This window comes from Mobula hypostoma, chromosome 7 (genome assembly GCF_963921235.1).
Source record: "Mobula hypostoma chromosome 7, sMobHyp1.1, whole genome shotgun sequence".
NCBI classification, from domain to species: domain Eukaryota; kingdom Metazoa; phylum Chordata; class Chondrichthyes; order Myliobatiformes; family Myliobatidae; genus Mobula; species Mobula hypostoma.
The window spans coordinates 112,145,894-112,159,287 of NC_086103.1; the positions used below are offsets into that span (position 1 = coordinate 112,145,894).

General features: G+C 42.4%; 1 protein-coding gene across 1 annotated transcript in view; it reads right to left on the reverse strand.

Annotated features, from left to right (window-relative positions):
* The window catches only part of cfap300 (cilia and flagella associated protein 300), a 63,720-nt gene that overhangs the window by 5,035 nt on the left and 45,291 nt on the right, over nucleotides 1-13,394 (reverse strand). Inside the window, exon 6 of the mRNA XM_063052821.1 lies at nucleotides 2,350-2,416. Coding sequence (XP_062908891.1) covers nucleotides 2,350-2,416 — 67 coding nt within the window. The remainder of the gene's footprint in view (nucleotides 1-2,349; nucleotides 2,417-13,394) is intronic.

Genomic DNA, 13,394 nt, shown 5'->3' on the forward strand with positions numbered 1-13,394 from the left:
CTCCCAATGAATTTTGAGAAGTCTGTGGTTACATCCAGAACAAATTAGTCACCTCTTTTTTGTTTCTTAATTGTATTCATACTCCTTTATTTGAAGAGCCTTCTAACATAACTTTTAGACTCCTTAATTAATATTGCAATGCCACCTCCTCTTTTAACTCTCCAAGTCATACCTGAGGATTCTTTACCCTGGAATATTAAACTGCCAGTCCTGCTCTTGTTTTATACCATGACTGTAACAGTAATAATATCATAATAGTCATAATACCATGTGTTAATTAATGCCTTAATTTCATCTACCGTACTTCTTTTTCTAGAAGTAAAATGTACTCTTGCATTCATGTCTATATATATTCTGCATTCTGGAATGTCTTAGTTTTTCTTCTTTATTTTTATAGGACCCTGGTCAGACCCCACTTGGAATACTGTGCCCAGTTCTGGTTACCTCACTACAGGAAGGACGTGGAAACGATAGAAAGGGTGCAGAGAAGATTTACAAGGATGTTGCCTGGATTGGGGAGCATGCCTTATGAGAATAGGTTGAATGAACTTGGCCTTTTCTCCTTGGAGCGATGGAAGATGAGAGGTGACCTGATAGAGATGTACAAGGTAATGAGAGGCATTGATCGTGTGGATAGTCAGAGGCTTTTCACCAAGGCTGAAATGACTAGCATGAGAGGGCATAGTTTTAAAGTGCTTGGAAGCAGGTACAGAGGAGATGTCAGGCGTAAGGTTTTTACGCAGAGAGTGGTGAGTACGTGGAATGGGCTGCCGGCTGCGGCGGTGGAGGTGGAAATGATAGGGTCTTTTAAGAGACTCCTGAATGGCTACATGGAGCTTAGAAAAATAGAGGGCTATGGGTAAAGCCTAGGTAGGGACATGTTCAGCACAGCTTTGTGGGCCAAAGGGCCTGTATTGTGCTGTATGTTTTCTATGTTTCTATGCTTCTATTTCACTGTACCTCCCTCCATCTTTTCTGAGTAACATTTCCCTGTCAAATAATTTAATCCTTCCCAACTCTGTTGTTTATACATGTATTAAACAGCAGAGTTGTCATCTGTCGTAATTGTTTTTAAGATAGGAACATTTATACCAAAAAAATCCCTCCATGGTAGTGTGCTAAATATTCAATATCACAGAATGCTCACACTAAGATTACAGCAGTCTCCTAGTCTTATCCTGATTGGAGACCAAATGGATGACAGGGTCTTCAGATGGATCACTGATATTATGCAGTTTGAACTGTATATTTAATGCAACCGCAAACAAATGCCAGTATAGTTACTGGCTGGAGATGGAAAAACTAAAGTAAAGAATGAACCCCCTCAAATATTTGGGATTATTGACTCAGGCAGGTTAAGAGCTTAAACCAGAGGCTACAATGTGTTTTATTCTAAAAATTATGCTGGAACATTTTAGTTATTTAAGTACAAATAGGTAGAATCAGTAATTTTGGTACATACAACTGATAAAGGTTAGAACTTTCCAAGTCTTTATAGTTCAGTCAGGTATAAAGTTTGTTCCACTACTCTTTGTGTAAAAAATATGTTTCCTAATTTCATTCCTAGATGCTTAGCCATTTTAGGATAGTGCTCCATTGTTCTGAATTTGTTCAGTTTTACTGGGTCTGTACCGTTGGATGCTATCGTTTCAAACACTTCAAGTAGATTTTTGTTCAACCTGATAATCCCAAATGAATACAACTGAAATTGCATTATAATTTAACCCTTCAAATACTGAAAGTACATTGCATTTCCTATACTATTTCCAGGAATTGTATAGCTTTCCTGAGATGTGGTACAGAAGATGAATACATATCACAGATGGTGCCTAACTAAAGCTCATTGTAATGAAAGTGCTACTCCTGTATTCCAGCCCTATTGACAGGAAAATGATCTATTAGGTGCAGTGTGGGTTCTATAAATTTATGCATACTTTGCTCCCCTTGTTTCATTTTTAAGAAATATTGTCTTCAATGTGCATAATCTCAATCTGATTTAGTTCTGGAAATTCACTTATGTCCTGATCCGTTAACTTCTGTGGACCAGTATCATATTAGTAGGAGTGTTCATTCCAGGCCTAGGCAAGTTTACATTAGAAAGAGAGTGAGAAATTACCAACAAGTAAAAAATAGCAAATAAAGAAGAGCTGTGTTTAATTTTATGTCTACTACTCCAATCTAGATATTAACACTATTACTTCATATTAGTTCATATTTGTACTAAGGTTTATGTGTGAATAGATGTTCACCTTCTAATATAGCCAAATTTAATTCTTAGTCTTCTATCTTTAAGTCAGCATTTTAGCTCATTCTGCAGTCAACATAGTTCTGTAGGAATTTAATACTTACACTGGCTGTAATCTTGAACACTGTAGAGATGACATGTATACCTTTTGTATCAGGATCTTTCTGTACACTACAATGGAAAGTTGCATTTGATTATTTTACAGTGTAGATCTCAACTTTAGTTCTTTCATTGGTTTGAGACCTAATTGCGAGAACCTTCATAAATTAATATAGAACACAGAACATAGAACATAGAATAGTACAGCACAGTACAGGCCCTTCGGCCCACAATGTTGTGCCGACCCTCAAACCCTGCCTCCCATATAAGCCCCCACCTTAGATTCCTCCATATACCTGTCTAGTAGTCTCTTAAACTTCACTAGTGCATCTGCCTCCACCACTGACTCAGGCAGTGCATTCCACGCACCAACCACTCTCTGAGTAAAAAATCTTCCTCTAATATCCCCCTTGAACTTCCCACCCCTTACCTTAAAGCCATGACCTCTTGTATTGAGCAGTGGTGCCCTGGGAAAGAGGCGCTGGCTATCCACTCTATCTATTCCTCTTATTATCTTGTATACCTCTATCATGTCTCCTCTCATTCTCCTTTTCTCCAAAGAATAAAGCCCTAGCTCCCTTAATCTCTGATTATAATGCATACTTTCTAAACCAGGCAGCATCCTGGTAAATCTCCTCTGTACCCTTTCCAATGCTTCCACATCCTTCCTATAGTGAGGTGACCAGAACTGGACACAGTACTCCAAGTGTGGCCTAACCAGAGTTTTATAGAGCTGCATCATTACATCGCGACTCTTAAACTCTATCCCTTGACTTATGAAAGCTAACACCCCATAAGCTTTCTTAACTACCCTATCCACCTGTGAGGCAACTTTCAGGGATCTGTGGACATGTAACCCGAGATCCCCTTGCTCCTCCACACTACCAAGTATCCTGCCATTTACTTTGTACTCTGCCTTGGAGTTTGTCCTTCCAAAGTGTACCACCTCACACTTCTCCGGGTTGAACTCCATCTGCCACTTCTCAGCTCACTTCTGCATCCTATCAATGTCTCTCTGCAATCTTTGACAATCCTCTACACCATCCACAACACCACCAACCTTTGTGTCGTCTGCAAACTTGCCAACCCACCCTTCTACCCCCACATCCAGGTTGTTAATAAAAATCACGAAAAGTAGAGGTCCCAGAACAGATCCCTGTGGGATACCACTAGTCACAATTCTCCAATCTGAATGTACTCCCTCCACCACCACCCTCTGCCTTCTGCAGGCAAGCCAATTCTGAATCCACCTGGCCAAACTTCCCGGGATCCCATGCCTTCTAACTCTCTGAATAAGCCTACCATGTGGAACCTTGTCAAATGCCTTACTAAAATCCATATAGATCACATCCACTGCACTACCCTCATCTATATGCCTGGTCACCTCCTCAAAGAACTCTATCAGGCTTGTTCAACACGATCTGCCCTTCACAAAGCCATGCTGACTGTCCCTGATTCTCTAAATGCCTATAGATCCTATCTCTAAGAATCTTTTCCAACAGCTTTCCCACCACAGACGTAAGGCTCACTGGTCTATAATTACCCGGACTATCCCTACTACCTTTTTTGAACAAGGGAACAACATTCGCCTCCCTCCAATCCTCCGGTACCATTCCCGTGGACAACGAGGAAATAAAGATCCTAGCCAGAGGCTCAGCAATCTCTTCTCTTGCCTCGTGGAGCAGCCTGGGGAATATTCCGTCAGGCCCTGGGGACTTATCTGTCCTAATGTATTTTAACAACTTCAACACCTCCTCTCCCTTAATATCAACACGCTCCAGAACATCAACCTCACTCATATTATCCTCACCATCATCAAGTTCCCTCTCATTGGTGAATACCGAAGAGAAGTATTCATTGAGGACCTTGCTCACTTCCACAGCCTCCAGGCACATCTTCCCACATTTATCTCTAATCGGTCCTACCTTCACTCCTGTCATCCTTTTTTTCTTCACATAATCGAAGAATGCCTTGGGGTTTTCCTTTACCCTACTCGCCAAGGCCTTCTCATGCCCCCTTCTTGCTCTTCTCAGCCCCTTCTTAAGCTTCTTTCTTGCTTCCCTATATTCCTCAATAGACCCATCGGATCCTTGCTTCCTAAACCTCATGTATGTTGCCTTCTTCCACCTGACTAGATTTTCCACCTCACTTGTCACCCATGGTTCCTTCACCCTACCACTCTTTATCTTCCTCACCGGGACAAATTTATCCCTTACATCCCGCAAGAGATCTCTAACCATCGACCACATGTCCATAGTACATTTCCCTGCAAAAACATCATCCCAATTCCACCCGCAAGTTCTACCCTTATAGCCTCATAATTTGCCTTTCCCCAATTAAAAATTTTCCTGTCCTCTCTGATTCTATCCTTTTCCATGATAATGCTAAAGGCCAGGGAGCGGTGGTCACTGTCCCCCAGATGCTCACCCACTGAGAGATCTGTGACCTGACTCGGTTCATTACCTAGTACTAGATCTAGTATGGCATTCCCCCTGGTCAGCCTGTCCACATACTGTGACAGGAATCCATCCTGGACACACTTAACAAACTCTGCCCCATCTAAACCCTTGGAACTAATCAGGTCCCAATCAAAATCAATATTAGGGAAGTTAAAGTCACCCATGATAACAACCCTGTTATTTTTGCACCTTTCCAAAATCTCCCTCCCAATCTGCTCCTCTGTATCTCTGCTGCTACCAGGGGGCCTATAGAATACCCCCAGTAGAGTAACTGCTCCCTTCCTGTTCCTGACTTCCACCCATATTGAGTCAAAAGAGGATCCTGCCACATTACCCACCCTTTCTGTAGCTGTAATAGTATCCCTGACCAGTAATGCCACCCCTCCTCCCCTTTTTCCGCCCTCTCTATCCCTTTTAAAGCACTGAAATCCAGAAATATTGAGAATCCATTCCTGCCCTGGTGCCAGCCAAGTCTTTTTAATGGCCACTACATCATAATTCCATGTATGTATCCAAGCTCTCAGTTCATCACCTTTGTTCCTGATGCTTCTTGCATTGAGGTACACACATTTCAGCCCTTCTACCTTACTGTCTTTACACCGTTTATTCTGCTTCTCTTTCCTCAAAGCCTCTCTGTATGTTAGATCTGGCTTTACTCCATGCACTTCTTTCACTGCTCTATCGCTCTGGGTCCCCTCGCAAATTAGTTTAAACCCTCCAAAACCATGCTAGCAAACCTACCTGCAAGGATATTGCTCCCCCTTGAGTTCAGGTGCAACCCATCCAATCTGTACAGGTCCCACCTTCCCCAGAAGAGAACCCAATGATCTAAAAGTCTAAAACCTTGCTCCCTGCACCAACTCCTCAGCCACGCATTCAACTGCCATCTCCTCCAATTCTTACCATCACTGTCACGTAACACTGGCAGCAATCCTGAGAACGTCACCCTTGAGGTCCTGTTCTTCAGCCTTCTGCCTAATTCCCGAAACTCACACTTCAGGACCTCATCCCTCTTCCTGCCTATGTCGTTGGTCCCAACATGTATCACGACTTCTGGTTGCTTTCCCTCTCGTACCAGGATGTCATGCACCCGGTTAGAGACATCCCGGACCCTGGCACCCGGGAGGCAACAAACCATGTGGGTGTCCTTCCCACGTCCACAAAATCTCCTGTCTGCTCCCCTGACTATAGAGTCTCCAATAACGACAGCTCTCCTCTTCTCCGTCCCACCCTTCTGCACCACAGGGTCAGACTCAGTGCCGGAGGCCCTGCCACCGTGGCTCACACCTGGTCGGTTGTCCCTGCCAACAGAATCCAGGATGGTAAACTTATTATTCAGGGGAATGGCCACAGGGGTGCTCTGCACTACCTGTCTGCTCACCTTTGCTTTCCCCCCTCTGACTGTCACCGAACGACCTGCTTCCGACAGCCTAGGTGTGACTACCTCCCTGTAGCTCTCATCTATGACTGCCTCATTCTCCCTTATGAGTCAAAGGTCATCCAGCTGCTGCTCCAGATTCCTTACATGGTCTTCCAGATCGCTCAGCCGTATGCACTTCTGACAGATGTGACTCTGCGGGAGAGGGGGGTTCCCCCAAGACTGCCACATCTCACATGAGAGGCACATCACCGTCTCAGGAGACATTGTAAAAACTAACTGCGAGCTAGCTTGTCCTCCGCCTCTTCTCGTCGAAGCCTCTCGAGTCAAAGCCTCAAAGCTCCACTCCTTCACTGGCCCACTCACGCACTGGCCGCTTCGCTTGAGCTATCCCTCTATTTATCTGTTTGAGCTTTTGAAGATGTTTGGTCACCTGACCATGGAATATATCAGTAAATTATTAAACTTGACAAGCAGTTTATCTTTTGCTCCTGCTTTCTCTATTTAATGAAAAGTAAAACAGCAGATCTAATACAGTGCCTGAGGTAAATTAATGTCAGCGATAGAGTCTGCAGGTCCTAGAGCCACAGATAACACAAAAGATTCTGCAGATGCTGGAAATCCACAGTAGCATACACAAAAGGCTGGAGAAACTCAGCTGGTCAGGCAGCATCTATGGAAAGGAACAAAGAGTCAACTACACCTACCCATTCACTTCCTCTCTCCCCACCATTCAGAACCCCAAACAGTCTTTCCAAGTGGGGCGGCAAGTCTGTCGGGGTCATCTACTTTATCCCATGCCCCCAGTGCAGCCTCCCCTACATCGGTGAGATCCAACGTAAATTGGGGACTGCTTTTTTGAGCACCTTTGTTCCATCCACAACAAACAGGAATTCCTGGTGATCAACTGTTTTAATTCCACTGTACATTCCCATTCCAACATGTCAGTCCATAGCTTCCTCTACTGCTACGATGAGGCCATTCACAGGTTGGAGGAGCAGTGGCAACCTGACAGCATGAACACTGATTTCTTTAACTTCCAGTAATTCTTCCCCTCCCCCTTCTCTCTTTTTCCATTTCCCCATTCCGGCTCCCCTCTTACCACTTCTTTTAACCTAACCTACCTATCGCCTCTCTTTGGTGCCTCTCCTCCTCCCATTTCTCCCATGGCCCACTCTCCTTTCCAATCAGATTCCTTCTACTTCAATCTTTTACCTTTCCCACCTATCATCTGCCAGATCCCCACTTCATTTTCCCCCTTCCCACCCACCAACCTTCCTCCTCACCTGGCTTCACCTATCACCTTCAAGCTTGTACTCCTTCCCCTCCCTCCACCTTCTTATTCTGGCTTCTTCTCCCTTCCTTTCCAGTCCTGATGTTCTAGCATGTGACGTCGATTCTTTATTGCTTTCCATCAATGCTGCCTGAACTGCTGAGTTTCTCCAGCATTTTGTGTGTGTTACTCTAGAGCCACAGATAATTCCTCTTTCAGGAAAGTGGATAACCATGAATGATCAAGAATATTGCTTGCAAGAGAGTGAACTATGCACCTGGAGCCTGAGATGTGTATATGGAGGGAAAATGAGAAAGAATACTGAAGATTTAGAAAGGGAACTGGCTGGTCTGATTAACATAGTTAAACAACTAGAAAAATATACACGGTTACCTACATATATATATATATATGGGATGAGGATAATTATTGGTAGAATTTCAATATTAGGGAAAGGAGAGATGTTCATCTGGAAAAATTAGGAACTTTATGAATAATTGCTATATCGTAATAATTGTATTGCTATATTTACGCTCTATTCTTGGTTGGTGCGGCTGTAACGAAACCCAATTTCCCTCGGGATCAATAAAGTATATTTATCTATCTATCTATCTATCTAATTGACAGAACAGTGTGGAAAGAAAAATATGCAACCTTCATAAGTAGACACAAGAGACTACAAATCTGAGGGAACGCCAAAAGGTGATCCTCTAAAAATTAAAATAACTAACCTGGTTTCATTGCAAAATAAAGCAAAGACCTATACTGCAGTGACAGACAACATTTAAATTGAATAGGTAAAAAATTTACAAACAGAAAGTTTACAAGGATGTTGGCAGGACTTACAGACCTGAGTTATGGAACTTCATTCTCTGGAGTGTTAGGGAACTTTTATGGAGGTATGCAAAACTATGAGGGGTATAGATAGGGTAAATACATGCAGGCTCCCCCCCCCCCGCCCCCGCCAAGGATGGGTGAGACTTGAACTAGAGGTCATTGGTTTAGGATGAAAGGGTAATTATTTAAAGGGACCCTGAGGGGAAACTTCTTCACTTAGAGGGTGGTGAAAATGTGGAATGAGCTGCCAGTGGACGGGGTGGGTGTGGGATTAATTGCAACATTTGACAGAAGTTTAGATAGATACAAAGATAAGAGGGGTATGGTGGGTTATTCTCTTGTGGAAGTAACGGGACTAGGCAGAACAAACACGTCCACTTGGACTAGATGGGGCAAAGGGCCTGTTTCTGTACTGTAGTGCTCTGTGGCTCTATAAAAATGAAAGATATATAAATTCCGCAAAACTTGTGGAATTTGTGGAATGCTCTGCCATGGACTGCGGTGGAGGCCAAGTCCGTGGGTATATTTAAGGCGGAAGTTGATAGTTTCCTGATCAGTCAGGGCATCAAAGGATATGGTGAGAAGGCAAGTGTAAGTGGGATCCAGGATTAGCCATGATGGAATGGCAGAGCAGACTCGATGGGCTGAATGGCCTAATTCTGATCCTATGTCTTATGGATACTGAACCTCCACTCATGCAAAATTTCATTCAAATGCACTAGATATGGAGGAGCTTGGCTAAATTATTCCTTTTTATCAACAAGTTTGTAAGCCTATCTTTCTGAAGTGAAAATGTAGTTAGAATTATGTGGCTGAGTCAGCTATAAAAGATGAAAATGCAAGCCATCTAAAAGAACTGTTTCAAAGGGAAAGTGTTGAAGCAGAGCTGAAAAGTGCAAGAAGCAAAGCAAATAATGAAACTTATTTCAAGGAATTAAACATTGTGTACAGAAAGCTGAGCTGAAAAATAATCAGTAGGAGCACGAGTGATTTTCTGGTAAACCACAGTGAAGTTCAGACATTAATGTCATTGTTATTCCCAAACCCTGAAAGAATGCACCTTCACTTACAAAAAAAAACCAGAAAAAAAAGAGTTTTTAGCTCATTATTTAAACTTTGAGCTGTGGGAATGCAGTATGAATCCCATGAATAGAAAATCAGGGGAGGGGGGTTGGATAACAATGTGAGCAACTCAGTTGAGGTATAGAATATTAATTTACATTAAGCTCCAGTAAATCAAAAAGAGTTGCAAATTTCATTAACAGAATGTCCAACCTGAAAGTCATTATTGTTTTCTATCAACGTTTAAATTATGAGGGACCTTCACAGAAAATATCAGACCCTGTAGGTCCAAGGTTAAAGCTAGGGAAATGGATTTAAAATAATTGCTAAAGTAATTGGAATGGAGGTGAGGAAAAGATTTTGCCCAGAGGTTTGCCAAGGTCTGGATGTCTGCCTAAAAAGAATGCAGAGGATATGGCGAGAAGGCAGGTGTATGGGATCGAGTGGTGTCTGGGATCATCCATGATGGAATAGCAGAGCACACTCAATAGGCTGAGTGGCCTAATTCTACTCCTATGTCTTATGGTCTTTTGGAATGTGCAAATAATGTGGAATATGAATGGAGGCAAATGTTCGGAGGTAAGATGCTGAAACAGGAACTTGCTGTGGCAGCAGTGAATCATGATCTTGTGGAAATAGCGTTAATATGGCTAAAACCTTAACAAGAAACAAAAACTTCGTGAATACTCTACTGCACAACCTGCTCATCAGCTTGATAGTATGTGAAAGTAGAAAACTAGGAAATGAATTACTGTATTTACAATTCTATTCAACAATACCAAACAGTGCTCTCCTTGCTAATCATTCATGATGCAAAAAGATGTTCCAAAATTGCAATACATCTTAAGGACAATGAAATAAGCAGAACTCATTCTGTTGTCTTGGGATTCAGTTAAGATCAGGAAGTAAGCACAGTTTTTTAAAAAGGGGCTACCTCATTGAAATTAGGGTACAACTAAATCAAATAAACTGAAGTAGTTTGTTCAATAATTGGATGGGAAGTAAAACATCTTAATGGTAATATAGTGGTATTGTGAATGCTAATACAGGTTTCCCCTACCACCCGAAGGTAGAGCGTTCCTATGAAACGGTTCGTAAGCCGAAATGTCGTAATGCAAAGAAGCAATTACCATTTATTTATATGGGAAAATTTTGTGAGCGTTTGCAGACCCAAAAATAACCTACCAAATCATGCCAAATAACACATAAAACCTAAAATAACAGTAACATATAGTAAAAACAGGAATGATATGATAAATATACAGCCTATACAAAGTAGAAATACTTCTCTACAACGATTGCCTGCACAGATCTCCGTAGCAAAAATCTCACGCAAGCGCTCTTGGCAGAAAATCTCACGTAAGCACTGTTGGCATAAACGCGCTCTCCAGTAACCTTTAAACTATGAAGCTGCCAAATCTACCAAATAACATGTAAAAATACACAGCCTATATAAAGTAGAAATAATGTATGTACAGTGTAGTATCACTTATGGGAATTGGGAAGACATCGAGCACACTGATGGCGTGTTAGACTGAGTCGTCGCAGGTTGGGTGGTGCAGTGGCCCCCACCCTCCAGGCTGCTGACTGATACATTGCTGTGAAGCATGCAGGGGTAGCTGGGAGGCACACAGCACGTCTTTAAGAAAAAAGCCGAAATAAACATGCTAATTAATTAGGTGCTGCCCGGCACGTAAATGTCGGCGCAGATCAGCGGCAATTGCTGATTGCATTGGCACTGATCTGTGTCGACAATTACGTGCTAGGCAGCACCTAATTAATTAGCATGTTTATTTCGGCTTTCTTCTTAAAGATGTGGTGTGTGCCTCCCGGCTACCGCTGCATTCTCCGCGAATTGGTACAGTATCTGTCCGGGGCTCGGGGGTTGGTGTGGTGGGACATGGGGGTGTCATCTCATCGTCGATCAGGGCAGGCAGCTCATCTTCTCATATGACTGCTTGCCTCGATGTCGAAGGTCGAGGTTCGTCGTCTGCTGTGGCTGATGTGGAAGGCTTGCTTGACTGCTGAGCCTCGAGCATTTTTCTATCACACAGTTCTTTGTAGGGACTCAAAACATCCTGCAAATATCCCTTTCAAAATTAAAGTTGTACTTTATCATTGCAGCAAAAATCTCACGCAGTTGCTTCATGTTCAGTTCCTGGACGACTTCACTTTCGCTACTGCATTCAGTTTCGATTGTTATCCTTTCCTCTTCCAATTGCATCAGCTCTTCATCTATCAGTTCTTGGTCATGGGATGCCAACACCTCTTCAACATCATCTTCGTCAGCTTCCACAAGCCAAACTCACTTTGTCCTTGCTTCGTTCACCACAATCGAAACGCTTAATTATGTCTAGTTTTACGCTAAGTGTAACATCCTTACGAACTCTTTCAGGTTTTTCCGACACCTTAGGACTCATCTTGCTAACGGCTGCTGAATGCAACGTGCTTAAGCAATGCCGGCGAGAATCCGGGGGAGAGCGGCTGCTCGGGGTGTGCGCTGCCTCTTATCGCGCGCTGCCTTTCTTTGTAACAGTGAAAACACCTTCTGAAAGCGAAAACAGGGTACTAATGTAGGTCTTTCATAACAGTGAGGTTTCGTAAAGCGAATGTTAGAAAAGCGGGGGACACCGGTACCAAAACCACCAGATTTTACTCAAAGTTCATTGATGCATAAAATTTGTTCCACTACTTTTTATGTAAAAATGTTTCCTAAGTTCATTGCTATATACTTAGCCATCTTAGGATATGAAAGTGAAAAGGTGAAAGGAAATCTGGTTTATAGATATGCTTTGCAAAAAGAAACAAGAGGAAAACCATTGTTGTGAATGAAAGAACAGCGGAAACACACGGCTAAATCTTGCAGAAGAAAACACTGCTGTTTTAGTGATATCTACTGTTAGTAATACATAAATTGTATAACAAATTAATAGATTAAAAGAATCTCTACAACTACCTAAACAACAGGAATTCTGCAGATGCTGGAAATTCAAGCAACACACATGAAAGTTGCTGGTGAACGCAGCAGGCCAGGCAGCATCTCTAGGAAGAGGTGCAGTCGATGTTTCAGGCCGAGACCCTTCGTCAGGACTGACAAAGGGTCTCGGCCTGAAACGTCGACTGCACCTCTTCCTAGAGATGCTGCCTGGCCTGCTGCGTTCACCAGCAACTTTTATGTGTGTTTCTACAACTACCTAGTTAATTTATACCATTGTTCTTTGCACAGGTAATTACTTTTGAGAACTTGCTAGATTTGCACATTAATTAAAGTTAAAATTGTGATATAAAATGAGAAATACAATATCAATGTCATAAAACTGCTCATACAATATCAACATCTCTGCCCTGAAAGGGAGCAATTTGAATGTACAGTAGCTGAACAGTTCTTAGAGTAGACGTTAGCTTCAAAAAGAATTTTAACACATCACGGTACAGGAACTGTCCTAAGGCGCCATGGTAGTGTTCTGAAGTTTGGAGTTAAATTCTGGCACCACTCTCTAAAGAGTTTGTACATTCTCTCCGTGGCATACGTGGGTTTTCTCTGGGTGCACTGGTTTCCTCCCACAGTCCACAGACATACCGGTGAATTGATCATTGTAAACAGTCCTGTGATTAAGTTACAGTTAATGGGGTTTGATGGGGGTTGCTGGGGCGATGTGGCTCAAAGGGCTGGAACAGCATACTCTGTGCCCATTCGCCAAATAAGTAGTATGTTTTTCTCTGCTATAAGCATTCCAACAAGTTACCATACAAAAACATTTTCAGCTGACGCAGATGATAAAATCCTAATAGTATATGGCATGAGATTCCTTCTTCTTGTGAGATCTCTAATAGTGCAACATATTAAAAGGGTGATTTGAAGAACAAAAGCATTGCGGTTGAGGTTAGCCATGCTTGAAATCAAAATTTCAGCCTCATGCCATAAGAGGACAGGGAAAAAGTGAAAGCTACCCAAATGAAGTCTGAAAACAAATATATTTCCTTAAAGTATTTGGTAAGAAAGATGTTAACAACATATTTTGTTAAAATATATTTCAATTA